General features: G+C 35.1%; 2 protein-coding genes across 4 annotated transcripts in view; both read left to right on the forward strand.

The window, feature by feature from the left end:
* Positions 1 to 554: 554 nt before the first annotated feature.
* Positions 555 to 12,332, forward strand: LOC136854968 (uncharacterized). Of its 3 annotated transcripts, none has more exons than XM_067131631.1 (3): positions 555 to 604; positions 2,848 to 2,966; positions 9,868 to 12,332. In XM_067131631.1, exon 3 carries the CDS (start codon positions 10,892 to 10,894, stop codon positions 12,101 to 12,103), a length of 1,212 nt encoding a protein of 403 aa, XP_066987732.1. In that variant the 5' UTR covers positions 555 to 604; positions 2,848 to 2,966; positions 9,868 to 10,891; the 3' UTR covers positions 12,104 to 12,332. The 3 variants fall into 3 exon arrangements, with proteins under 3 accessions (XP_066987732.1, XP_066987731.1, XP_066987733.1); XM_067131630.1 differs by lacking the exon at positions 555 to 604 and adding an exon at positions 1,068 to 1,197; XM_067131632.1 differs by lacking the exons at positions 555 to 604; positions 2,848 to 2,966 and adding an exon at positions 6,452 to 6,524.
* Positions 12,333 to 22,377: 10,045 nt separating this feature from the next.
* LOC136854969 (patched domain-containing protein 3-like) overlaps positions 22,378 to 27,055 on the forward strand; it is a 23,958-nt gene continuing 19,280 nt past the window's right edge. Inside the window, 3 exon segments of the mRNA XM_067131633.1 lie at positions 22,378 to 22,781; positions 25,583 to 25,712; positions 26,616 to 26,735. Of these exon segments, the coding sequence (XP_066987734.1) occupies positions 22,696 to 22,781; positions 25,583 to 25,712; positions 26,616 to 26,735 (336 nt within the window). The 5' untranslated portion in view covers positions 22,378 to 22,695.

Here is a 27,055-nt window from a genome sequence, read left to right on the forward strand (position 1 = left end):
TGGGCGTGACCGGAAATATCTGAGGGTACGTTTAACTCGGGAAACACCGGATGATTAAAAGCTGAAATTCTGTCAATCTCTTCTGGTGTTGAGGCAAGGAGCCGCGGATGCACCTGGTCTGCGTCTCTGGGTGCGCCTGTGAAAAACTCGAAGGGAAACGCAAGATCTACGTCCTCCAGTAGGTCCAAGAAGCCAGCTCCCAGAGTCTCCCCATTGCCAACTCCAGTGATTCACTGTGGTACAGAGTGCTAGACCGATGCAGCAGTACAGAATGCTCCAGAGCAACGAAGATGTCCCTATTGCTCACTCCTAGCTCCGACCTACTGTTACCCGCTGGTCTCAGCAGGCCGTGACCCCCATTGGCCTCCGGAGGCGGCCCCCTCCTCCTGCCCTGTCCTTCTACGGGTCGGTCGCCCTCATTAAAATCCCTCAAACTCATGATGAGTTCTCGTCAGGAGTTCCGACGCAATGCTGAAGCGGTACTTCACAAGGTCTCTCTGTGATGGCCCCTGGAGCACGTCACTTACCATTCCTCTTCTTCTTTTTCAGATGATGGTCCCAAACGAGCGGTTTGCAAGACCAGTTTGCCTGTTTACAGAAAGAGGTAATCAATATGAACATACTGACTATCATGATTACCATTGTTGTTGTTCGCCATTTCTACTCGTTTCACTTTTCAAGTGTTGTTCCGATTGAGAATACTTAGTCATTAAATTAGCAACTTCGAGGTGCATCACAATTTCGGTTTTGAGTTCAAATGAATAACGGGAACTCTCTGTAGCTCCCTGTCTCATTAAATTTCAAAATCATCGAAGCTCTTGGGTAAAAAAGCACTAAAGTTAAAACTACAGAAAGAGAATTATCTGGGGAACTTTAGGAAAACAAAAAAAGGTAAGATGATATTAAAAATTGCATCAAATATTGGTGACCTTAGTTTCTTAATGATCGAGTTTTTCCATACACGCTACTGGATGGGCGGATATTAAAGGAGGTTAACGAACGCATAAAACAATTGATACAGCCTTTACTAACATTATTAAACAATGCAGATACCAACAATATAGTTGTTAGAGCCTAATGACCGTTTTAAGCTTCAGGATAAGTAGTTATTTTTTCGTAATGTTTTCACGGCTTCGTCGACTGGGCAAGTTCGTCATTTGTTCAGGATTTCCACTTTGCGTTCAGGAGAGCCTTCCAGTGAGTTTCATCGTTATTTCTAAAGGAAAATAATGATTTTTCCAGGGGTTTTTCTTTGTTTCTAAAAGAAAAAAACTTTTGGAGATTCTGTAGTAAAACAGTTTGCATTTATACGGAAAAAAATTTTTTTAATTGTACCAAAACGAACTTTCAAGTGAAATCTACACGAAATTTTTGTTTATCTTTACCGAAAAATTTTTTTCGATTTGGGAAAAAATTTGACGAAAAAAATTACAAAAAAGAAGGTTTGTGTAAATTTGTAAAATGTATTTCAACCGAGTGTTTAACTAGGAAAAAGTTTGATTTTCCAAGTTATACTGTTCAAATGTTTTCAACATTTATATCTGTTCAAGTGTTTTCAACATTTTAATCTGTATGTTTTCCAACATTTATATCTGTTCAGATGTTTTCCAAAATTATATCTGTTCAGATGGTTTCAACATTTATATCCGTTCAAATGTTTTCAACATTTATATCCGTTCAAATATTTTCAACATCTATATCTGTTCATTTTCAGCATTTATAACTATTCAAATGTTTTCCAACATTTATATCCATTCAAATGTTCAACATTTATATCCGTTCAAGTGTTTTCAACATTTATATCCGTTCAAATGTTTTCAACATTTATATCCGTTCAGATGTTTTCAACATTTATATCCGTTCAGATGTTATCAACATTTATATCCGTTCAAATGTTTTCAACATTTATATCCGTTCAAATGTTTTCAACATTTATATCCGTTCAAATGTTTTCAACATTTATATCTGTTCAAATGTTTTCAACATTTATATCTGTTCAGATGTTTTCAACATTTATAACCGTTCAAATGTTTTCAACATTTATATCCATTCAAATGTTTTCAACATTTATATCCGTTCAAGTGTTTTCAACATTTATATCCGTTCAAGTGTTTTCAACATTTATATCCGTTCAGATGTTTTCAACATTTATATCCGTTCAGATGTTATCAACATTTATATCCGTTCAAATGTTTTCAACATTTATATCCGTTCAAATGTTTTCAACATTTATATCCGTTCAAATGTTTTCAACATTTATATCTGTTCAAGTGTTTTCAACATTTATATCTGTTCAAGTGTTTTCAACATTTATATCTGTTCAGATGTTTTCAACATTTATATCTGTTCAGATGTTTTCAACATTTATATCTGTTCAGATGTTTTCAACATTTATATCCGTTCAAATGTTTTCAACATTTATATCCGTTCAAATATTTTCAGCATCTATATCTGTTCAGATGTTTTCAACATTTATATCTGTTCAAGTGTTTTCAACATTTATAACCGTTCAAATGTTTTCAACATTTATATTCGTTCAAATGTTTTCAACATTTATATCCGTTCAAATGTTTTCAACATTTATATCCGTTCAAATGTTATCAACATTTATATCCGTTCAAATGTTTTCAACATTTATATCCGTTCAAGTGTTTTCAACATCTATATATGGTCAAATGTTTTCAACATTTATACAAGTACGAAAACATCTCGCTTACAACTGTACAAAAACACTAAAATTTGAGAAAGTTTTCATGTGAAACAAACTTCAATATCTACGAAAAACTATTTTAAATTTGTGTTGGGAATGAAAAAACCATTTCACTGACTGAACAAAAATCATTTCAGGTTTCAGAAGACACTGGTCGCCCTAAAAAAAAAAATTCAAGAATTTACAGTTTTTATCGAAAGAACGATGGCCAATGTTAATGAAAAGTTTCTGGCGAATGGAGGGGACGAGTATCTGAGTGAGTACATTTTTTTTTGTTTATTTATAGTTTTCATTGGGTGAGTTTTTTTGTTTTAGGACATGAGAAGTCAGGGAAGGCGTTTAGTATAATTTTCTAATTTATTTTTGGTGGTATTTGACATGATAATTTACCGTTATTTTGTGGACTGGTAGCACATATGTTTGCTAACGAGAAGTGTACTGTTATATATATATATATATATATATATATATATATATATATATATATATATATATATATATATATATATATATATATATATATATACACCCTATATAATCGCCCTGCATATCCCATTAACTACCATAGCCACATCAGGAATGAAACTCACTTTCTTCTTCTTCTCTTGATAATTACATCATTTACAATTGTTACTCTCCTGATACTTCCCACAGTGATGATGATAATAATAATAATAATAATAATAATAATAATAATAATAATAAAAAATGACATTCAAACTCCCATAAAAAATAAGACATTCAAATTCCCACAAAAAATAAGACATTCAAACTCCCATAAAAAGTAAGACATTCAAACTACCCACAAAAAAAGACATTCAAACTCCCACAAAAAAATAAGACATTCAAACTCCCACAAAAAATGAGACATTCAAACCCCCACAAAAAATTGAGACATTCAAACCCCCACAGAAAATAAGACATTCAAACTACCCACAAAAAATAAGACATTCAATTTCCCACAAAAAATAAGACATTCAAACTAGCCACAAAAAAAAATAAGACAATCAATTTCCCACAAAAAAGTAAGACATTCAAACCCTCACAAAAAAATACGACATTCAAACTCCCATAACATGCCCAAACGCGTCCAGAGAATACCTTGGGTAATACGGGTCATCTATTAAGTCGAGAATTCGGGCATTTTCCCAACGTATTTATGTATCTATAAGGCATTGGAAATCAGCCTTTAATTACACGCACCATGGAGGCGTCCCTATGAGGTCAAAACGGCTTATACCCTTGGAAGATCCTGACCACCTTAATCAGCGCTTGGTCCCAAGGGTATTTTGGGTCACCGATTTCCATGACTTATCTTTGTGTATTTTTTCTTTTTGTATCTTTGATTATTTTTTAGTTTTCGTTTTTAATTTTTGGTGGACGAAAGATTTTTCTTTATTAAATTGCTAATTCAATTATTATTATTATTATTATTGTATTATTATTATTATTATTATTATTATTATTTCTTAACGAGTTTAAATAATGATCAATTAGCGAGAGAGAGAGAGAGAGAGAGAGAGAGAGAGAGAGAGAGAGAGAGAGATAACGTGTGACAGTAATGATACAATACAATAAAATAAAAACTTAACCTTATAAAATATAATAAATTCATTACAGTTTACTTCCTATATGCTGAGAGAGAGAGAGAGAGAGAGAGAGAGATTACTTGTGATGGTAATGATACAATCAAATAAAAATTTAACCTCATAAAATATACGAAACTTTTAGTTTACTGCCCATATACTGTAATGATGGTTTTAGTTTAACCTCCGAAATATACTTTTTAGTTTATATACTGTGAGAGAGAGTTTACTGGCGACAGTAATGATACCGCAAAACAAAAATGTAACTTCATATAATCTCAAATCTACATTTATAGTTTATTTACTTGCTACGTACTGAAAGACCGAGAGAGAGAGAAAGAGAGAGAGAGAGAGAGAGAGAGATATGACCTGGTCAGTTATCACGTGTGCGTAAGCGCGGGCGCGTTGCGTATATGTTTGCGTGCGCAGAAGTGAATGCGCAGATTTCCGTTAACTGATATACGCTGAAAGATATAACGTCTTGAGAACCAAGAGGTTCTTTTTAAAAATACTTGTATTTTTTTTTCTTAAAGGATCGATACAGCATAATGATTGTGTATGTATGTATGTATGTATGTATGTATGTATGTATGTATGTATGTAAGTATGTATGTATGTTACTGTACTAAACCTCAAACATGAAGATTCTTGTGTGAAAATATCCTCCCTTACCCCCCAAAGCCAATATAAGAGTTGCGACTACACCCTTAAAGTTAAAAATTCTCCTTAGGCCTAAATCTCCTACGTAGGATAACAGAAGGATAATCTTGATCCTTACTGACTCACTCGGCCTAACGCCATATCCAACTCCTTCATAATCCTTTATCCGGATTCTCCGAGTTAGTGATTCATGGCTGTGCTTAAAAGAGTTTGTGTATATCTAATTTCGGTCGTTTTATAATATTTCCATCCATGTTGTCAATGTAACATTCTAAAAATCGCCATTAAAACTATTTTTGAAATCTTTATGCCGATCTTTATACGTTATCAGTGTATTATAGGCCTATCCTTAGTATGGCGTAACTTCACACGGTCTTTATGACTACATATCGCGGCTTTAAAGGCAAGATCTTTTTTATAGTGAAATTCAGATTATTTGATTATATAATCGTATATATGCCTCTAATGATTTATTTATATATTCTTTATAACTACGAACTCATTTCTCTCTCTCTCCTCTCTCTCTCTCTCTCTCTCTGCTTAAAGAATGAAGTAAATGCATAAACGTTATTTAGCTCAAATTGTTACGAATTTATTAATATTGTAGAGAGAGAGAGAGAGAGAGAGAGAGAGAGAGAGAGAGAGAGAGAGAGAGAGAGAGAGAGAGAGAGAGAACTTACCAAGAAAATCTTCAAACGAATTCTAAATTCTTCCGTGGGAATACATCGGGTCATAATATCTTCTGAGCCTTCAATAATGTATTATATATATTCGTATTTATTATATAACGACAGACGAACAAATGTTTCAATGGCTATAACGTTACATGTAGGAAATTTTCTTTCGTCAGTGCTCAAATGCATTTGACAAAATTCGAACTATGTACCTCAACTCTAGCTGTTTATTTTACCGCCAATATTTCGCGCTTGTACCCAAATGACAGTTGGACATCTTTAGCTAAGCTGGGATAAACTGAAAAACAAACTACAAGACAGGAAATATTATGGATATAAATATCAGCAGTCGAAAACCACAAAGATCTGAGATAAAAATCACACAGGGAAGCAGACCAATATGGCGACTGCGAAGCGAACGGAATAATACTTGGATGCAAAACCGTTGATGGAACTCCAAGATTTTGAATTCCACGAGGTAATACTATATCACTGTTGCGTCCTATTTTGAGACAATCCCTCCTTAACAAGAGAGACAGAGAGAGTCTTGTTTACAGAGATATTATGAGAAAGTGTGAATTACTTGGGCTTTGCGTCGAATTCACATTTCTAGACGCTTTTGTTTCGTAAGTTTACGTTACCGGTTTTCTTAAAATCTTGCCTTTCGTGTGAGCACGTGAGAGCATTTATCTAATGGTAATAAAATATTGTATTTATCTCAATCTAAACTGGGATAACTGCCCATACCCCTGTTTTGAACCGATAACTATGTTTTCGTTGTTTTCCTAAGTTTAAAACAAAGGAATACAATAGTAAACAACATTTTCAAGCCGACTTTTCTTTGTGGCAACGGTATTCCTCTAGACTCAGATGGTGACTTCGAATTGTATCGAGGTAAATACGTAAGCCTTTTGTTTTCCCCCGAAGTTATGCCCTTGAAATTAAAGATGAGAGTAATATGGATAACCTGAATCGTCATCAAATACGTCAGTAAACGTCAAAGTCTGTTTAAGAAGCAAATCCCTTTATCCCCAAGTGACGCCGAGTTGTAAAGCCCCAGGTCCCCGTAGCTCGTTACAGCCGGTGGCTAAGATTTGAACCGGCTTGTTTCCATTGCCACATAAGGTTTGTTTGGGTTGCTTTTAAGTAACTCTAGAAGGTTGCAAACGTTGTTTTGATATTCTCTTTACATTTGCGTAAACTTTACCTAAAGGCCTGCACGATTTACAACGCCCAGAAACGAGAGTTTTTAGCTTCCGACTTTGCCATTAAATGGCAACTATAGACTAGCCTCGCACAATTTGCCTCAATCACCTACCCACCTTTCTCCCCCTCCCCCTCCTCCTCCTCCATCTCCTCCCTCTTCCTTCGTCCTCCAGAGCTCTCTGCCTCAACCTTCTCCTTCCCATGCACCGATCACGTGGTGTAACATTTGCACCGAAATTCGAAAAAATTGTGTAATTTTCGTAAGACTTAATCTGAATCTCAAAAGACAAATTCGAAAACAAATGAGTTTGGTGAAGATTGGCCTACACACCATTTTGACTTAATTCATGCATATGGTCATACTTCCACTTTGTTAACCCCTATTGTTGTCACTAATGAAAGAAGTGGTTATAGTAGTATTAGGAAAATATAGGTAAAAAGTATCTATACCATATTAATGGAAGAAGCGATGGTAGCATTAGTACAATATACATAAAAGTAGCTATTTTTACTTTATTATTACTAACGGAAGTGGTAGTATTAATAGTACAACATAGATAAAACTAACAGATATCAGTAGTCCTATATTATTATTATTATTATTATTACGTACTCTTCTGTGTCTAATTTCACTGACACTTTCGGTTCCACAAATACAGGCTTCGGTTAAATTGCTTAAAACTATTCGGGTTGCAACCAAAATCATATTCTTATTCCATGCTATTCTTGAGAACCTATTCTTAAGATCGTGGTCCACAACCATTGCTGTTGCGATGCCAGTCCACAGAAACCAACAATCAGTTTTTCTTTGAGTATTCGGAATTAAGAGGCGAAATGCGTTGTAGCAGAGATCTATAGACTAATGTCACAGCTTGGTTTATATTATTCGAAATAACTGGCTACAAAGACGTAGATATAACTACGAAAAGAGGGGAATATTTAATAATCACCTGATAACTGTAGATTAAAAGGGATTTCTCTTTACGAAAGATAATTATAATAAATTTCGGGAAATGAATTGTTGGTTGCTTATGTAGGACTTTTCCAATTTCTTTTAAATTTTGTAATACAAGGAGTGAGAATCTCTTCCAAATGCCTTGGTCGTTAGCTACGATAAGTCATCTCTCTCTCTCTCTCTCTCTCTCTCTCTCTCTTTCTCTTCATATACATGATAACTATCAGTTTACTTTTCGTCAAGTTATCTCCCACTCAGTCATTGTGCCTCGTGATTACAGCTCTCTCTCTCTCTCTCTCTCTCTCTCTCTCTCTCTCTCTCTCTCTCTCTCTCTCTCTCTCTCTCCATATCATGATTACTAGTAATCAATTCACTTTTGGTAAGGTTATCTCTCACTTTGTGACGAGATTACTTACAGTCTCTCTCTCTCTCTCTCTCTCTCTCTCTCTCTCTCTCTCTCTCTCTCTCTCTCTCTCTCAACGTTGGTGTCCTGGGAAGATGGCAGATGCGCGACAATCACCCAGGATAAACGACAATCGCCACAAACAACGGGGTAAGCCTGACTCAGGACCTTCCTTGAGCCTGGCTAGGCCTATTTTGCACGTGGTTCCTCCGAGATGGTTATCAGAGATTATAAACACAGTTAATAATCCCCTGATCTGTGATTTCTCGATTCAATCCACTCCGAAGGATTTCTCAGACGGAGAGTTAATCCGGCATCTGGTTGGTTAATGTTATAAGGAGCAATGAAGTAACCGTTTGAGCACTAAAGGAAAAACAACCTAACGTCGGATTAAGGGATTGCGCGGAATGGTCGTTCAGAGGACGTAAACAGGAATATTCAAGTTGATAAAATTGCTTTGTTATTTCGTTGGTTTTCGTAACTGGTTTTTATGCCTTTCTAATTCTTGACACGTCATTGGTTACTTAAGAACGTTATCATAACGATTTCTTCTATAAAAGTTATGGTACTAATCCGGTTGTATCAGTTCAACTTGTAATTATAAAATTTCTTTGTTATTTCGTTGATTATTGTAACTGGTTTTTATGCTTTTCTAATACTTGACATGCCATTGCTTACTTAAGAACGTTGCCATAACGATTTTTGCTATACAAGTTATAGCACTAATTTTTGTTGACCGGTTGTAGAAGTTCAACTTGTAATTATAAAATTTCTTTGTTATTTCGTTGATTATTGTGATGGTTCTTATACCTTTCTAATTTTCGACATGCCATTGCTTACTTAAGAACGTTACCATAACGATTTCTGCTATAAAAGTTATAGCACTGATTTTTATTGACCGGTTGTAGAAGTTCAACTTGTAATCTATAAAATTTTGTTATTTCGTTGATTATTGTAATGGTTCTTATACCTTTCTAATTCTTCACATGCCATTGCTTACTTAAGAACGTTACCATAACGATTTCTGCTATAAAAGTTGTAGAACTGATTTTTACTGACCGGTTGTAAGTCAACTTGTAATTTATAAAATTGCTTTATTTCGTTGATTATTGTAACTGGTTTTTATACCTTTCTAATTCTTGACATGCCATTGCTTACTTAAGAACGTTGCCATAACGATTTCTGCTATAAAAGTTATAGCACTAATTTTTATTGACCGGTTCTAGAAATTCACCTTGTAATCCATATTAAATCATACGTCCAGGAGAAAGATGTAATCCACTTGGATGAAAACTACAAACACAACTGGAATCTAAAGTAATTTCTGATTTGTAATCAACCCCATAACTTAAAAAAAATTAAAGTTTATTATTATTATTATTATTATTATTATTATTATTATTATTATTATTATTATTATTATTATTATTCAAAATAGTATTCTTATTAGACTCCCAAGGTAGATTTCATTTCGCCTAAGAAATTCAAAATATATTTACTTAATATCGTGGGTGGATATGATTTTGAAAAAAAAAATTTATTTCAAGTAATATTCGTACGTTTTGCTACTTTTGTTCCTATAAGACAACCATGACTCTATCTTAGTGTAAATTTCCACCAAACTCTCAAATTTCCTTAAAGCTAAGAAATTAAATTCAAATGTTTTCTTTCAGGAAAAATATTTGGCGACATGAAAACAGCTCAGCAGTATATAATTAAGTATCCCTTGGAAAGTGTACTGAAGATAAGCGACAACAATCCAGAAAATCAACCGACCACACACATTTCTGCTGTTTCCCGTGAAAATACTGCTGAAACAGAAGGATGTACCAATGGTGGTGGTACCAGACACACACAGAGGCCTGTGGACCACAGGAACTCAATTTCAGAGGAATCTTCAGAGTGGGAGGCCCTCACAGCCACAGATCACAAACTACAAATGCAAGCATCAAAGAGTCTTCTACAATTTCTTCGTCTTTAACCCACAGCAAACTTCTGGCAGTGCAAGCTAAGCAAACAAGTCAGTGGGACTTGTATAAGTACTCCCCTGACAGGTATTCCCAGACAGTTCACACAGCCCAGCTGTGGTTGCATCTGACCAAGGACCGTCCAACTGTCCCCCAGTGTCCTCAGCTCAGTCTACTGACACTTTACTAGGCACGCCATCATCGATGCAAGAACAGACTGAACGAAATACTTTACCTGACGAAGCTTCTTTCCACAAGCAATCATCCGAAAACAAAAGTCTGCGGCGTTCTAAGCGGAAGGTTACTCACAGAAGCAGCAGGTCTGAGGAAGGTTGTTTATGGGGAGATCAAATTTCTGTTGAGAAGCTTTCTAAAACAATTAACAGGAGAGTTAAAGATCTTCAAGGAAGATCTCAGGTAGTGCCTGAGAAAGATGAAAGTGTAGGAAAATGGGAGGAAAGAGTTATAGGAGAAAGCAAGGAACCAGTTCTAAGTAATGACCCACAGCAAACTTTACAGGGTCAAATACAAACTGAAGTGAATGAAAGTGTAACTGCCACAGATCAAATAGCAACTGTAAAAAGGAGGAGAACAACTACCGGTAAAGGAAAAAGCAATAAGCTTAGCAAAGATGGTGAAAGAGCAGTTAAGGTATCTCTGAGGGAAGATGAAAGATCAGCTAATAAAGAAAGTAAGGGAACAACCTTTGGACAGATAAGAACAACCCAAAATGCGAGAGCAGACAAACCAAAGAATATTGTTGGAAAGAGGAGAGCAAATCACAATGGGAAACTGCAGCACTGATCAAGGCAGAGGTAGTGAAGAGGGTATACAGAGAGCTATGGCGTCTGGAACTGATTCACTGAAATGCTCAGACAGAACACTGAACTTTGATTGCAGAAGAAACAGTATACAACTGCAAATCTCTGACATTGAGATAATAAGCATTGAGGACAGAGGCGAATCTGGATCCTGTGATGACTTGACCCAACATTGTCACGAGGAAATGAGACAGAGCAGAGCACGAGAACATGGAACATCACAGCAAGGATCTTACTCGCAACAATCTGGTGGAATTCAAAGTGAAGTATATCAGCACAAGGACAGAAGGGGTTTTCAGATTACTGAAAGCGAGAGAGAAATCCTAGAAAACAAAATCGAATCTAGAAGTGATAAAATGCATCATATAAATTGCAGCCCCTACCAGGAGAGAAAGTCTTGTAGGCAACAAAACCTTAACTGCCCAGAGAAAGAAACTGATATGCAACAAAAGGACTATAGCTATTATAATGCAGGGCAGTGCTGCAACAGGAAAGGTGGTAGCACTGAGGTGAAGAGGAAACCACTTAGTGTATTCAACCGAAAAGTTCCAGAGTGCAAAGCTGTTCTGGGAAAAAGCTGCCACAGTAAAGGTCATTTGCAGCATTATTTGACCAGAGACCAACAACAGCTAACCAGAGGCAGCCTTAGAACAATCCAACTTGAACTTGAGAATTCAAGACTCAGAAAAGAGGTGATTTCTTTACGAGCAAAACTAGCTGAAATATCAGACGCTGTTCAGGGAGCCCGTGACGCTTATACAGATATTTCAGATGAATCTGAATCTGAAGAGGATGATTCCTCTGTCAGTGACATGGCTGTTGAAGATGACGGCGAGGTATATCGCAGTTGTGATAACGTTAGGTTCCCTTGCAATACTGGAGAAAATGATCAACTGTGCAGACTGTATGAAGCTAACATGCGACAGTCTTTGAAAAGCATCAGAGGCAAATCTCGTCCAAGGAAAACTTTAGGCTCGATTACAAAACGTTACAGGAAAAATGCTGGTCCCAAATTTCCAAGGGCATCCTTTACAAAGTCAGGCAATCATCCAAATTTGAGGTCATTTTCTGGCCACTTTTCCACAACATTGTTACCAGAGAAGTTCCTTTCTGAGATTTGAAGACAAATTTCTTCCTGTTACCAGAGGAAGCATTAACTGGGTTATTTTTTTTCTTCTTAGGTTAACTGTTTTAAGTTCATTGTTTTAGTTCCAATTTGATGATAAAGTTTCCCATCTGTTGGACTAATTTTATCTGGAAATGCACATGTACATGTGTTATAAGTATCAGAAATAGTTTGTGAAGGAATTTTATTGAACATTTAGCTGCAAATAAAAGTTTTTTTTATAATCTGGTCCGTTTCTCTATACCTTCCTCTCATTTGGTCCTAACTGCCCAATTTTCTTTGGTCAGTGGAAGAGGCCAATCATGTTCCACTTCAGGTCTCAGTCTCACGAAAATGTAAATGCAAAATGGAGACAAGACCAGAAATGCAAAATTGAATACCTAGCAAAAATGCAAAGTTGAGTGAAAACCAAATATACAAAACTGAATAAATACAAAAATGCAAAAAATACCAAAAATGCAAAATTGAGTAAATACCAAAAATGCAAAACTGGAGAAAATGCCCAATAATTCAAAATGGGGTAAATACAAAAATGCAAAATTGAGTAAATACCAAAAATGTAAAATGGAGACTATACCAAAAAAATGCTGATAAATTTCCACTGACAAGTCACTTTTTTTTGAAGGGACAGGGGCTATGCCAGGTAAAAAAATACTTTCACTAGAAAAACCTTTATGTTTTCGGTGTAAAATACAAGTGATCACATCTGACTATTCTTAAACACTGAGGCCAAAGACTATATAAAAGTAGAGTATAGTAAATCAGTGCTTTATAGCAAACTCGCTTATCCATTTGATTACCAGTGCGATGAATGGACGACAATACTTTTGAGTAACTAACTTGGTGTCAAAACTTGCATGATTGTCGAATTGATCAGCTGGAATGAGGTTGCCTGTTTGTGCATGGAAACGAAGAGAGAGAGAGAGAGAGAGAGAGAGACTATACGGTAGGATAAGGAAAAAATGGTATCCTTTTGAAAATAGACCCTGTCATGTATCGAGGGTGAAAAAGTACTGAACATGAGAGAGAGAGAGAGAGAGAGAGTTGTATAAAAGGAAAAATGATAAAGTTTGAAATTGATAGGGAACCATAACATGTATGGAGAGTGAAAAAGTTCTGAATATTAAAAAGAGAGAAAGGCGTATAAAAAATGGTTTTAAAGAGAAAAAGAACCCTACCATGTATGGCGAGTTAAAATAACACCGAATATTACAGAGAGAGAGAGACTCGTACAAAATTAAAAAGGTAATGTTTTATATAAATGAGAACCCTAACATATATGGAGAGAGAGAGAGAGAGAGACGTATAAAAAATGGTATTAAAGAGAAAGAGAACCCTACTATGTATGGAGAGTTAAAATAGCACCGAATATTAAAGAGAGAGAGAGAGAGGCGTATCAAAAAATGGTTTTAAAGAGAAAGAGAGCCCTACTATGTATGGAGAGTTAAAATAGCACCGAATATTAAAGAGAGAGAGAGAGGCGTATCAAAAAATGGTTTTAAAGAGAAAGAGAGCCCTACTATGTATGGAGAGTTAAAATAGCACCGAATATTAAAGAGAGAGAGAGAGAGAGAAAGGCGTATAAAAAAATGGTTTTAAAGAGAAAGAGAACCCTACCATGTATGGAGAGTTAAAATAGCACTGAATATGAGAGAGAGAGAGATCAAAAAAATGGTTTTAAAGAGAGAGAGAGAGAGAGTTAAATAGAGAGAGAGAGAGAGAGAGAGAGAGGCGTATCAAAAAATGGTTTTAAAGAGAAAGAAACCCTACCGTGTATGGATAATTAAAATAGCACAAAATATGAGAGAGAGAGAGAGAGAGAGAGAGAGAGAGAGAGAGAGAGAGAGAGAGAGAGGCGTATCAAAAAATGGTTTTAAAGAGAAAGAGAACCCTACCGTGTATGGAGAATTAAAATAGCACCGAATATTAAAGAGAGAGAGAGAGAGAGAGAGAGAGAGGCATATAAAAATGGTTTTAAAGAGAAAGAGAACCCTACCATGTATGGAGAGTTAAAATAGCACCGAATGTTAAAGAGAGAGAGAGAGAGAGAGAGAGAGAGAGAGAGAGGCGTATAAAAAAATGGTTTTAAAGAGAAAGAGAACCCTACCATGTATGGAGAGTTAAAATAGCACCGAATGTTAAAGAGAGAGAGAGAGAGAGAGAGAGAGAGAGAGAGAGAGACACACACACACACACAGAGAGAGAGAGAGAGAGAGAGAGAGAGACCTCCACCACCATTTCCCCCACACTGCCGTGAATGCCGAGTCATAAATCTGCCGATTGAAATATTGAAGGGATCAGGGACACGCGTCTGACTCTTCATTACCTTCGAGTGTTGCATGCAACTAACCCATAAAAATTGCTCGTATGTATATGAGGTCTGTTTGTTAAGGGAGGGGGAAGGGATAGGAAGGGGGTGGGTGGGGATTAGGGTAACATTACGGGGCGCTGCTGGTGAGATAGCCCGGGGAGCCGCTGGTACTCCCCATCTCACCACATGTCCCCACCATCCGGCGATAAATGGCTAACAAGTGCATTTCGAATCTGCCCACGGTCTTTTGTACGTTACGGTGTGTGCTTTATTGAGGCGAGACAGGTATTACACCTTATTAAGGTGAGACGGGTTTATCTACTAGGTAATATATGTAGTCGCTTTGGGGCTATCTTTTGCGACAGGTAGCCGCCTATACTTCTTCAGGTTGGATTGTAGACGTAGTCGCTGGATTGGATAGATAATTTCAGCGGTTTGAATATTTTCCGTGAAATACTGAAATAGAGGCCATTAATTCTGGAAGCTTTCCTAATTTGCAGTTTGAAATATCTCTCGTTTATATATATATATATATATATATATATATATATATATATATATATATATATATATATATATGTAATGTTATATATTATATGTATATATATTGTATAATATATATATGTTATATATTATATGTATATATATATTATATATATATATATGTATATATATATATATATATATATATATATATATATATATATATATATATATATATATATATATATATATATATATATATATATATATATATATATATATATATATATATATATATATATATATATATATATATATATATATATATATATATATATATATATATATATATATATATATATGTATATACATATATACATACACATAATATTAGGTAGAACATTTTATCGTGTAGGCTTTTCGAGGTAGAGAACTTCATCATCAGGCCAAAATTAATGACAAAAACTACAAGAATTGGTGAAAACACAATAAAATTAATTTTATCACTAATACTTAAAAAAATGGGAAACAAATACAAATGAAACGCAAGATTGAAAGTGTAATAACACATGAAATAGAAAAATACAAACCAGGTCTAGAAATGAAAATTTTTTTTTTTACTGTTTTTCAGTAGTTTTAGTTTTTCATATCTCGTTTGTTTTGAACGACAAAACGCATGAGTTTTTTTTTTCTAAACGTGTTTTATCTTTAGTGAATATTTTCACCAACCCTCCCATTCAGTGATTTTCTAAGATTTCAAAATTAAGAATTTTTTTTCCAACCTTAAAGAAAAAGTACCACCTTCATATGAATCGTGAATTGTATATATGAATGTGAATGACCACAGTGACACCTAGCTGATGTTGCCTCTTAAATTTGTAACATTTTATTATACTGAGGCAATTTAGTTTTATATTTACGAATCATTAAAAATATTAAACAGCTTTTAAAAACTTAAAACTATCTGGATGAGTTTTGTCTAGTATTTTCATTGGCTTTGAAACATGGTTGCAACTTTGAAACATGGTTGCAACTTTGAAACATGGTTGCAACTTTGAAACATGGTTGCAACTTTGAAATATGGTTGCAACTTTGAAACATGGTTGCAACTTTGAAACATGGTTGCAACTTTGAAACATGGCTGCAACTTTGAAACATGGCTGCAACTTTTAAATATGGCTGCAACTTTGAAACATGGCTGCAACTTTGAAACATGGCTGCAGCTTTGAAACATGGCTGCAACTTTGAAACATGATTGCAAAGATAAAATTGTTTTAATGTCTAAAACAGTTTCCACGGGTTCATGGACCTCTCTATAACTCTGCAGATTCCTACAAATAGAAAAAAGAAATTCTATTAGTCCTGAACCACTTTCATGGATTTTATGCCAGGTTTTAAATCTCTGAGAATGATTTGTGAAAAACTATTAACTTTGATAAACTTGGTGGCACTTCTTGTTACTTTTTGGCATCTATAAAACCTTCTTCTTAAGACCATAACATCTTTCATGTTCGTTAAGGCTATTTATCAGTACTTCAGAAAAGACTCGTGCAAATAATCAACGGGTCTTTAAAAGACTTGGTGGTCTGTGAACAATGTACATACGCTCGCCAACTGCAAAACTGTAGCCTATAATTTTCAGAATTTCTATAGCAGTTTTTCATCAACTTCTAAACATCCACCAAATCCCTAATTTGTTTCTAGAACTCTGGACGTTGACCCAAACCTTAATTTGTTCCTAAATCTTTGGGAAATTCGCCCAAGCCTTAATTTGTTCCTGAATCTTTGGAACATTTGCCAAAACCCTCCAATCAGTTTCTTCAGAAGCCACAGAAAAATTATGACTGACTTAGGATGTCAATGCATTAGAGAGCTATTCGCAGTACAAAAAAAAATAAAATTAGAAAAAAGTTGCTCTTTGCAGAACGTTTGGGTGTAATTAATCGGCTCATAATAACTGCGAAATATGTGAAAGATAAATAGAGAGTACAAAATGGTATATACCTCAGGTCGGCGACCGAACGCCGGTCACCGTCGATTCTTGATAATCATCGTACATCGCGCAGCCGAGTGCCGCAAGCCATAAGATCGTACATAACAATGCGTTCAAATGACGTATTGATCATAATCATATGACCACCAGGCACTGGAGTGAAGGCATGTCATCGATCCAGAGGAGGGGGAGGGGTGGGATGAGGGAGGGAGGTGGAGGTAGAAGGGGGAGAAGGGAGGGAAGAAGTAAGAAAGGAGGTGATATCTTATTTATGAAAGGAAGGCGGACGCTGGCAACTCTGGAAAAACGATGTCTTACCGATAAATTTGAAGTGTTTAAATGTCAGCGGAAGAATACTTTTCCATTTTCAGGAATCAGAGTAAATATTCTCCCTCTCCTGAATGAAAGTCAGGATGAAATGTGACCTAAAATAGGTATGTTTTTCACAGTGAGTTCAGATAATTCTGGTACTTCAATAATTACCGCATTATTGACGGTCAGGGGCCGATTATTAGTCTATAGTAGTTTCATGTTTTGGCTACAAAGGCTATTTAGAAAAAGCAGCATATCTCGGTATTTACAGTGAAGAAAGCAATGGCATGATTCTGCTTTATATATATATATATATATATATATATATATATATATATATATATATATATATATATATATATATATATATATATATATATATATATATATATATATATATATATCGGCTGTTACCCAAGAAACAAATAAAAAAACTGAAAAAAGTTCGAGTCTATTTCGACTTTATAAAACTTCGTTAATCGAGATGAATTAAGATGAGTATTTCTCTAATTAATAGATATTAGTTAGAACAAGCATTTCTGATTTGTGATGCAAAATAATAAAAATGTAATTCGAATGACCTCAGCATACAATTAGCAAATTTCACGCATAAAGCCTCTACAAATATTTAAACTATTAATATTGAATATTTTTTGTTAATATCGGATAAAAATCAGGTTACCAATTTCTGACAACTGATTAAAACACTGAAACATTCAGTTACATATTTTTTTAAATACCGGATGAAAATCAGCTTACGGATTTGTAATAACTGATTAAAATATTCAGTTCAATATTTTTGGCAATATCGGATGAAAATCAAGTTACCAATTTCTAACAACTGATTAAAACAATTACATTTTATTACCGGATGAAAATCAGGTTACGAATTTTTAATAACTGATTAAAATATTCAGTTCAATATTTCTTGGCAATAAAAAATCAGGTTAAGAATGTCCAAGCACCGATTAAAATATTCAGTTAAATTTTTTAAATATCGGATGAAAATCGGGTTAATAACTTCTAATAACTAATTAAAACAGGTATTTTTTTTAATATCGGATGAAAATTAGGTTACAGATTTCTAATGACTGATCAAAATATTCATTTGATTATTTCTTTCGTATCCGATAAAAATCAGGTTGTGAATTTTTAATATCTGATTAAAATATTCAGTTAAATATTTCTTGTTAATATTAGATGAGTCAAGAATTTTTTATAACTGATTAAAATATTCAGTCAAATATTTTTGTAAATATCGGATGAAAATCAGGTTTACAAGTTCCCGAAAAATAAATTAAAATGCTAATTTTAAATATCCAAGTAATTCTCAAGTAGAGTAAAGGAAACAAAATTTTAAAAACGCTAATTAAGGAAAGAATTTGAGATACCAGGTTTCACAAGGAATAAAATAAAGTAAAATACACAATAGATGAAAAAAATATCGATAATGCTAAGATATAATTTTATTACGAATAACAAAAAGCAAAATACAAAATAAATAAAATAAAATATTGATAAAGTAAGATACCAGTTGACACAACGATAAAAAATGGAAAATACACAATAGATGAAACAAAATATCGATAAAGTCAAACATTTTATTACGAATAAAAAAAAAGTAAAATACAGAGTAAATAAAACAAAATATCGATAAAGTCAAACATTTTATTACGAATAAAAATAGTATAATACACAACAGATAAAATAAAATATCGATAAAGTGAGATATCATTTTACACTACGAATAAAAAAAAGTAAAATACACAACCAATGTTTATATAAAATATTAATAAACTAAGTGCAACCATGACGTCACATTTGCTAAACAACGTAATATAAAATATTAACCCTCGTTATCGATCAGAAGTTGCGCATAATGATCTTCAGCTGTTAGTTTTGACACGTGGCGATCACGTGACTGGTGACTGCAATTACGCGGATGGAGAGAGAGAGAGAGAGAGAGAGAGAGAGAGAGAGAGAGAGAGAGAGAGAGAGTGCAAAAATATCCAAAATATAACTGAGAAACGAACAATATTCCAAAGAATTGACAGATGAGAGAGAGAGAGAGAGAGAGAGAGAGAGAGAGAGAGAGAGAGAGAGAGAGAGAGAGATAAAAACAAAATTGATATATAAAAAATATTCCAAAGACTGAACATGAAGAAGAAGAAGAGAGAGAGAGAGAGAGAGAGAGAGAGAGAGAGAGAGAGAGAGAGAGAGAGAGAAAGAGAACTGAGAGAGAGAGAATTCCAAAACAGAACTGATATATAAAAAAATAGAGAAAGACTGAAACATGAGGGAGAGAGAGAGAGAGAAAAACAAAAATATTCCAAAAATCGAAAGCTGTAAAAATATGAGAGAGAGAGAGAGAGAGAGAGAGAGAGAGAGAGAGAGAGAGAGAGAGAGAGAGAGCCTTTATTCAAATTTGGCCTAAATTTTACATGCCGTTCCGAGAAACGGAATGGCATATAAAATTTAGGCCAAAGGCCGAGCGCTGGGACCTAAGAGGTCATGCAGCGCTGAAACGGAAACTGAGAGTAGATAGGTTTGAAAGGAGAATATGAAAGGAGGTACAGTAAAAGGAATGAAAGGGGTTGTAACTATTGAGCCAAGTACTGGGTCACTTTCGGCCAATCAGCGCTTAAGACAGTGAAAAGACTGAGTTCGAGAGGTTGGACAGCATGACTGAAGAAATACATAGGGAATGGAGGGTAAAGGTTAAAAGTGGGTGCAGTTACAAACATGAAGGAGAGTGCAGAGAGAGAGAAAGAGAGAAAAACATGAGAGAGAGAGAGAGAGAGAGAGAGAGAGAGAGAGAGAGAGAGAGAGAGAGAATTGATATATAAAAGATATTCCAAAACCTGAAGCATGGAGAGAGAGAGAGAGAGAGAGAGAGAAATTGATATATAAAAAATATTCTAAAAACTGAAACATGGAGAGAGAGAGAGAGAGAGAGAGAAGTTGATATATAAAAAACATTCTAAAAACTGAACCAATAAGAGAGAGAGAGAGAGAGAGAGAAAATTAATATATAAAAAATTATTCCAAAAATTGAAACATAGAGAGAGAGAGAGAGAGAGAGAGAGAGAGAGAACGGATATATAAAAAATATTCCAAAGACTGAAACATGAAGAGAGAGAGAGAGAGAGAGAGAGAGAGAGAGAGAGAGAGAGAGAGAGAGAGAGCTACCAAACAGAACTGAATGCCTACAGTGCACCACGTGAGACGAACTGACGACACAACCACCCATCCCAACTGGACTATATTGTTGATGCGCTGAGGAATAAGAAAAAAAATAAAATAAAAACAAAAACAAAAACTCTACGGGTTCTACACGCCATTTTCCAAGTCCCTCATTTACGCAATTGGTCGGCCATTACGTAATGACAACAAGCGGTTGTCATGGCAACGAGCTGATGACGAGCCCCGTTTATAAAGAAACCCTTCGATTTATGAGTAAACATTTTTATTCAGATCTTTATTTTATCTCTGAACGTTTTTAACAGACGAAGTTAATTCAGCTCTTCTATAAACTATTTACTTCTATAACAAAATTCAAAAATATTCGGTTACACAAACACATTTCACAGTGCCACTAAATATGGCGACCGAATTCAAAGGACCACAAGAGTGGCCATGTATATTTGCCAAGGCAATATCATGGAAAATATACATCAGCACTTCTTTATGCCAATATATATGCCCATTCTTGTGGGCATATGAATTCGGTCGCCATATTCACTGGAACTGAAAATTCAGTGAATATATTCATCATAAGACTGCCTGTATATATTTGCCACAATATTGCCTATGTATGCTGGCCACAAGAGTACCTATGTATATTTGCCAGATTGCCTGTGTATAATTTATTTCATATACGATTACATATATATATATAACACATATATATATATATATATACATATATTTATATATACATGCATACATATGTAATATATATAATCCTATGTATATTTGTCACAAGAATGCTTAAGTAATCTTGAATAAACGTCACACTAGCCTATTTTACATCTGTTACAATCACCAGGAGTGCTATGTGTACAAATTAATATTAGAAGCAGCCAAAACATAAAGTAAATATATATAATTCTATTTCATAAATTCAAGGAAATTATAATGCAATATATCTATAACTGACGAATTAAGACTGATGAATGATATAAATCAATTTTCACTCCTGAATAATTGCCTCACTAGCGAGAGAGCCGGGATTCGAATCCCGCGCGAGGGAAAGTGATTTAGGCTCGTTCCCTTAAATCCGAATGTGCCTCCGTTCACCTGAGAAGGGATTTTTTTTACCTGACAGTTAGTCGACATAGAGGGTTCTACTGTCTCCCAGACAACGCCTTAGAACAAGGACAAAATATTCCCAGACGGAGAGATTTGAATATTTCACGTCACCGTTCAGTCTAGCCGTTAATGCGCGCTATCAGTGCGTCATTCTACGTTATCTAATAGAGGGAGAGACAAAGGAATAATTGCTGTTTGGCAATGATGTGTGTTCTCCAGACGCGACGAGGTTTGCGTAAACATGATAATGATACCAGTCGCGAGATAGGTATGTATGTATACATATACATATATATGTATATATATATATATATATATATATATATATATATATATATATATATATATATATGTATATATATATAATATATTTACATAAATAAATTTATGTATATATATACCTGTATATATGTGTATGTGTGTGTGTGTAATATAAGAGAGAGAGAGAGAGAGAGAGAGAGAGAGAGAGAGAGAGAGAGAGAGAGAGAGTATAACGTTCAATGTTTCTAATTATACATGAGTAAACAAACACAAAGTTAATGCAACCTGAAAATCTTGACACACACACACACACACACACATACATATATACATATATATATATATATATATATATATATATATATATATATATATATATATATATATATATATATATATATATATATATATATATGTGTGTCTACACTACCAAAACGTTATAGTACTGCTTCGACAATTTTGACATTGAAAGCTTTAACTAACCCGTCCAGGTATTACATTGTAACCAATCGCGTGAACTTGAAACCTTTATCATCAAGTGTTCAGATGCACGAGACACCACTATACCTAACGAGACAAAACAAAAGATTTAAATCCGCAGATAACGCTTCCGTGACCTCACATATAAAACAGACTGAGCCGAGACGTCTCAACTCAAAACGAGAGAAGAAGAAGCGGCAGCAGCTGCGCGGTTTGTTTACATTCAAGTCTTCTTCTTCTCTAGTTCCTGCACTCTCCCGCCGGGTCTCGCTGTGACGCTTGCCATTCTCGCGCTTCTTTCTAGACTCATATCGATTGTGACTTTATTTTGCGACTTATTAATAATATGTTTTAAGATTTATATATTCCTCTGTGAGTTTTTCTACGCAGTAGACTTGAACTGACTTTGATCGTATCCAGTTTTGTTTGAACGTTTATGCAAGTTATGGAGCTGAATCCAAGAAAGGTTATCACGACTGGAAGTGGCGGTGTTGGCAAACGTTTTGATAACTTCTTCTTTAGGTGAGTAATTTTATATGTCTCTCTCTAGCTTTTTAACATGTCTGTTTTAATCTTTATTATGTCATCAGTATTTCACTGTTTTTATTAATTTGTTAATCATTTATTTTGATTTTCCAGATTATTTTGAAAATTCAGTTTGTAAAACAAAGAAATTCCTTTATTTTGTTTCCTATTATTCGAAGGAAAACGAGATTCGTTACTGTTAAACCATTTTTTTATTATTACTTTTGCTTAGTTTTTTTATGAAATACATGATAGGAACAAACGAAAAATAATCCTTCTAGGGTAATTTTTTATACAAACTGCGTTCTTCAGGGAAATATAAGTAAAGATATATAAAAAAATCGAGCCGTTACTTCAGGAAAATTATTTTGAAAAATAAGCGAAATATATCCTTCTAGGGAAAACGATTTTGTTACTTAAAAGGAAATAACTCAATAATATAAGAGAAAAAACTAAGAAATCCTTCTAGGAAAATCCGTTACTAGGGAAATATATTCTAGGAAAATCGAGCGTTACTTCAGGGAAAAATAGGAAAATTCTCCAGGGAAGGAAAATCGAGTTATTCAGGAAAATTACTTCACAGGTTAAACCATTTCTAGGAAAAAGGGAAAATATCCTTCTAGAAAATCGAGCGTTACTTCAGGAAAATATATCCTTCTATCCTTCTAAGGAAAATATCCTTCGAAAATCGAGCTTAGTTACTTCAGGGAAATATATCCTTCTAGGAAAATCGAGCGTCTTGACTTAGGAAAATCGAGGCAAATATATCCTTCTATGGAAAATCGAGCTTTGTTACTTCAGGAAAATATATCCTTCTAGGAAAACGAGCTTCGTTTTGAAAATATACTAGGAAAATCAGTTACTTCGAAATATATCCTTCTAGGGAAAACGATTTTGTTACTTCAGCGAAATATATCCTTCTAGGAAAATCGAGCTTCGTTACTTCAGGGAAATATATCCTTCTAGGAAAATCGAGCTTCGTTACTTCAGGAAAATATATCCTTCTAGGAAAATCGAGCTTCGTTACTTCAGGAAAATATATCCTTCTAGGGAAAACGATTTTGTTACTTCAGCGAAATATATCCTTCTAGGGAAAACGATTTTGTTACTTCAGGGAAATATATTCTTGTAGGGAAAACGATTTTGTAACTTCAGGGAAATATATTTTTCTAGGGAAAACGATTTTGTTACTTCAGGAAAATATAACCTTCAAGGGAAAACGAGCTTAGTTATTTCAGGGAAAGATATTCTTCAGGGTAAAACGAGCCTCGTTACTTCAGGGGAAGATATATTCAAGGGAAAACGAGCTTTGTTACTTCAGGGAAATGTATCCTTCTAGGGAAAACGAACTTCGTTTCTTCAGGGAAATATATCCTTCTATGGAAAACGAGTTTCTTAACTTCAGGTAAATATATCCTTCAGGGTGAAACGAGCTTCTTAAGGTATGCTGTGTATATCCTTCAGGGAAATATATCCTTCTAGGGAAAACGATTTTGTTACTTCAGGGAAATATATTTTTCTAGGGAAAACGATTTTGTTACTTCAGGAAAATATACCCTTCAAGGGAAAACGAGCTTAGTTATTCCAGGGAAAGATATTCTTCAGGGTAAAACGAGCCTCGTTACTTCAAGGGAAGATATATTCAAGGGGAAACGAGGTTGGTTACTTCAGGGAAATATATCCTTCTAGGGAAAACGAGCCCCTTTGCTTCAGGGAAATATATCCTTTTAGTGAAAATGAGCTTCTTTGCTTCAGGGAAATATATCCTTCGAGGGAAAACGAGCTTCGTTACTTCAGGGAAATATATCATTCAGGGTAAAACGAACTTCTTAACTTAAGGTAAATATATCCTTCAAGGGAAAACGAGCCTCGTTATCTCAGGGAAATATGTCCTTCTATGGAAAACGAGCCTCGTAACTTCAGGGAAAATTATCTTCAAGGGATTCAATGGATACCCTGCTTCGTTAATTCAGGTAAAAATATTCTAAATGAAAACGAGCTTCGTTGTAAAAACATATTTCAACGGAAAACGAGCCTCGTTACTTCAGGCTAAAACATTCCAGGGGGAAAACGAGCTCAGCAGCATCCCAAAACCTGTCCTTGTGAAATCACCCGCTAGTCAACAACCTTGGCGAACAGCGAGTCTCTGTGACGTCACGAGGTCCTGATAAAACCCGGTCTCGACGTGCGGAAGCGTCATGAGTACGCGGCGTACCCCAAGGCTTGTTGTACCTACCCACGTAACGCGATCAACTTGGCTAGACGTCGCAAGGTCGCAGGTCTTTTTTTTTTTTTGTTCTTTTCTAGACACTCTTTTCATTGACGTGCGTAAGATAAAGTGAGATAACAAACGTGTGTGTGTGTGTATCTACGTAAGGAGCAGTCGGGAAATGTGAATGAGATAACGCCTACAAATGGATATGGTTATGAGATTGCGATAATGACAGTTGCCGTGTTAATGATAACGACTAAGCTCTCACTTATATAATTTGAGGTATAACACTCGTTCTGGGACTATGAACAATCGGTACTATAACAGTACTTCTAGGACTACGAACATTCGGAACTATAACAGGATGAGTTTTATACATTTCAAATCACCAGTTACTGTATTTTACTGCACTTTTCGTACCTTCCGGTGTTGCAATGAGTTTCTTGTGTAACTATAACACTAACTTACATAAATTCAAAGCCTACTGATTAACGTGTATCCTGAACCTTAGCTCAGCAGAGTAGCTGAGACCTAATCTACCCACTGTTAAGATTTCCGTGAATTTACCAACCACCAAATCTTGCAGATGTGGCCGACTGGTATCCGGAAACCCGTGGAAGTTCATTTTGGGGACCATCTTAGTGACGGCGTTCTCTTTCTTGGGATTCCTCAACTTGCATGTGGAACAGCGCGCCGAGAGGCTCTGGATTCCTCAGGTGAGGACTGAGGAATGACTCAATTCCACATTTTTTTTTAGTAGAATAGAGGAGAATAGAGAATTTTGGCCAAAGGCCAAGCAAGCGTTGGGACCTACGAGGTCATTCAGCGCTTGAAACGGAAATTTTACAGTTAAGAAGGTCTGAAAGGTGTAACAGTGTAGGTGGAATATAGAAATTCTGGCCAAAGGCCAAGCGCTGGGACCTACGAGGTCATTCAGGGAAACTGACAGTGAGAAGGTCTGATAGGTGGAACAGTGAAAGTGGAATATAGAAATTTAGGCCACAGGTCAAGCGCTGGGACCTATTAGGTCATTCAGGGAAATTGACAGTAAGAAGGTTTGAAAGGTGTATCAGGAGGAAAACCTCGCAATTGCACTATGAAGCAATTGTTAGAGAGGGTGGAAAGTCTGATGAAAGAAAGAGAATATGAACGGAGGTACAGTCAAAGGAATGAAAAAGGTTGCAGCTAGGGGCCGAAGGGACGCTGCAAAGATCCTTAATTAATGCCTACAGTGCCCCACGTGAGGTGCACTGACGGCATTAAGGATCCACTCCCAAGTCAAGGAATTATTCTACAATGGTAATGGGACCCGATTCCATTTACTTCTAGATATTAATGAGTTTGATTCCCCCCACGTTCGAGCAGTGGAACTACTGTACTGTAGATTCCACACGTATAAATGTCAAAGCTAATGAATTTCTACATGCAGTGGAATCGCATTCCATTCATTTCCATGATTATGGAAAGGAAATTGATCCAACATTTCGATAATAGGTAAAATGAAATTATTTCCCCGATAATAGAATTGATTATATATATATATATATATATATATATATATATATATATATATATATATATATATATATATATATATATATCTTGTTACGTCTTCCCAGGACAGCGACTACGTCAAGACCATGGACTGGCAGACGACCAACTTCCCTGAGGACCAACGAATCGAGATGATCCTTTACGAAGCCGAGGACAACGTCCTCAAGGCCGACTACGTCAGAACAGTTGAGTGACAGCGTCATTGGAGCAAGGTGGTCTGCCTGACTTCCTTCCTTCTCTCCCCGCTGCACATCACTTTCTTTCCCAACCGATTTTTTTTTTTGTGGGAGGGGGTGGGGGGGGGAGATTTTTGGATAGCTCTGTTGTTCTGGGAGAATTTCTCTCTGTTAAATTATTTTCTGCTTGTCTGGGCTGAAGAATTTATATATATATATATATATATATATATATATTATATATATATATATATATATATATATACAGTATATATATATATATATATATATATATATATATATATATATATATATATATATATATATAT

This window comes from Macrobrachium rosenbergii, chromosome 30 (genome assembly GCF_040412425.1).
Source record: "Macrobrachium rosenbergii isolate ZJJX-2024 chromosome 30, ASM4041242v1, whole genome shotgun sequence".
In the NCBI taxonomy this organism is placed as follows: Eukaryota; Metazoa; Arthropoda; class Malacostraca; order Decapoda; family Palaemonidae; genus Macrobrachium; species Macrobrachium rosenbergii.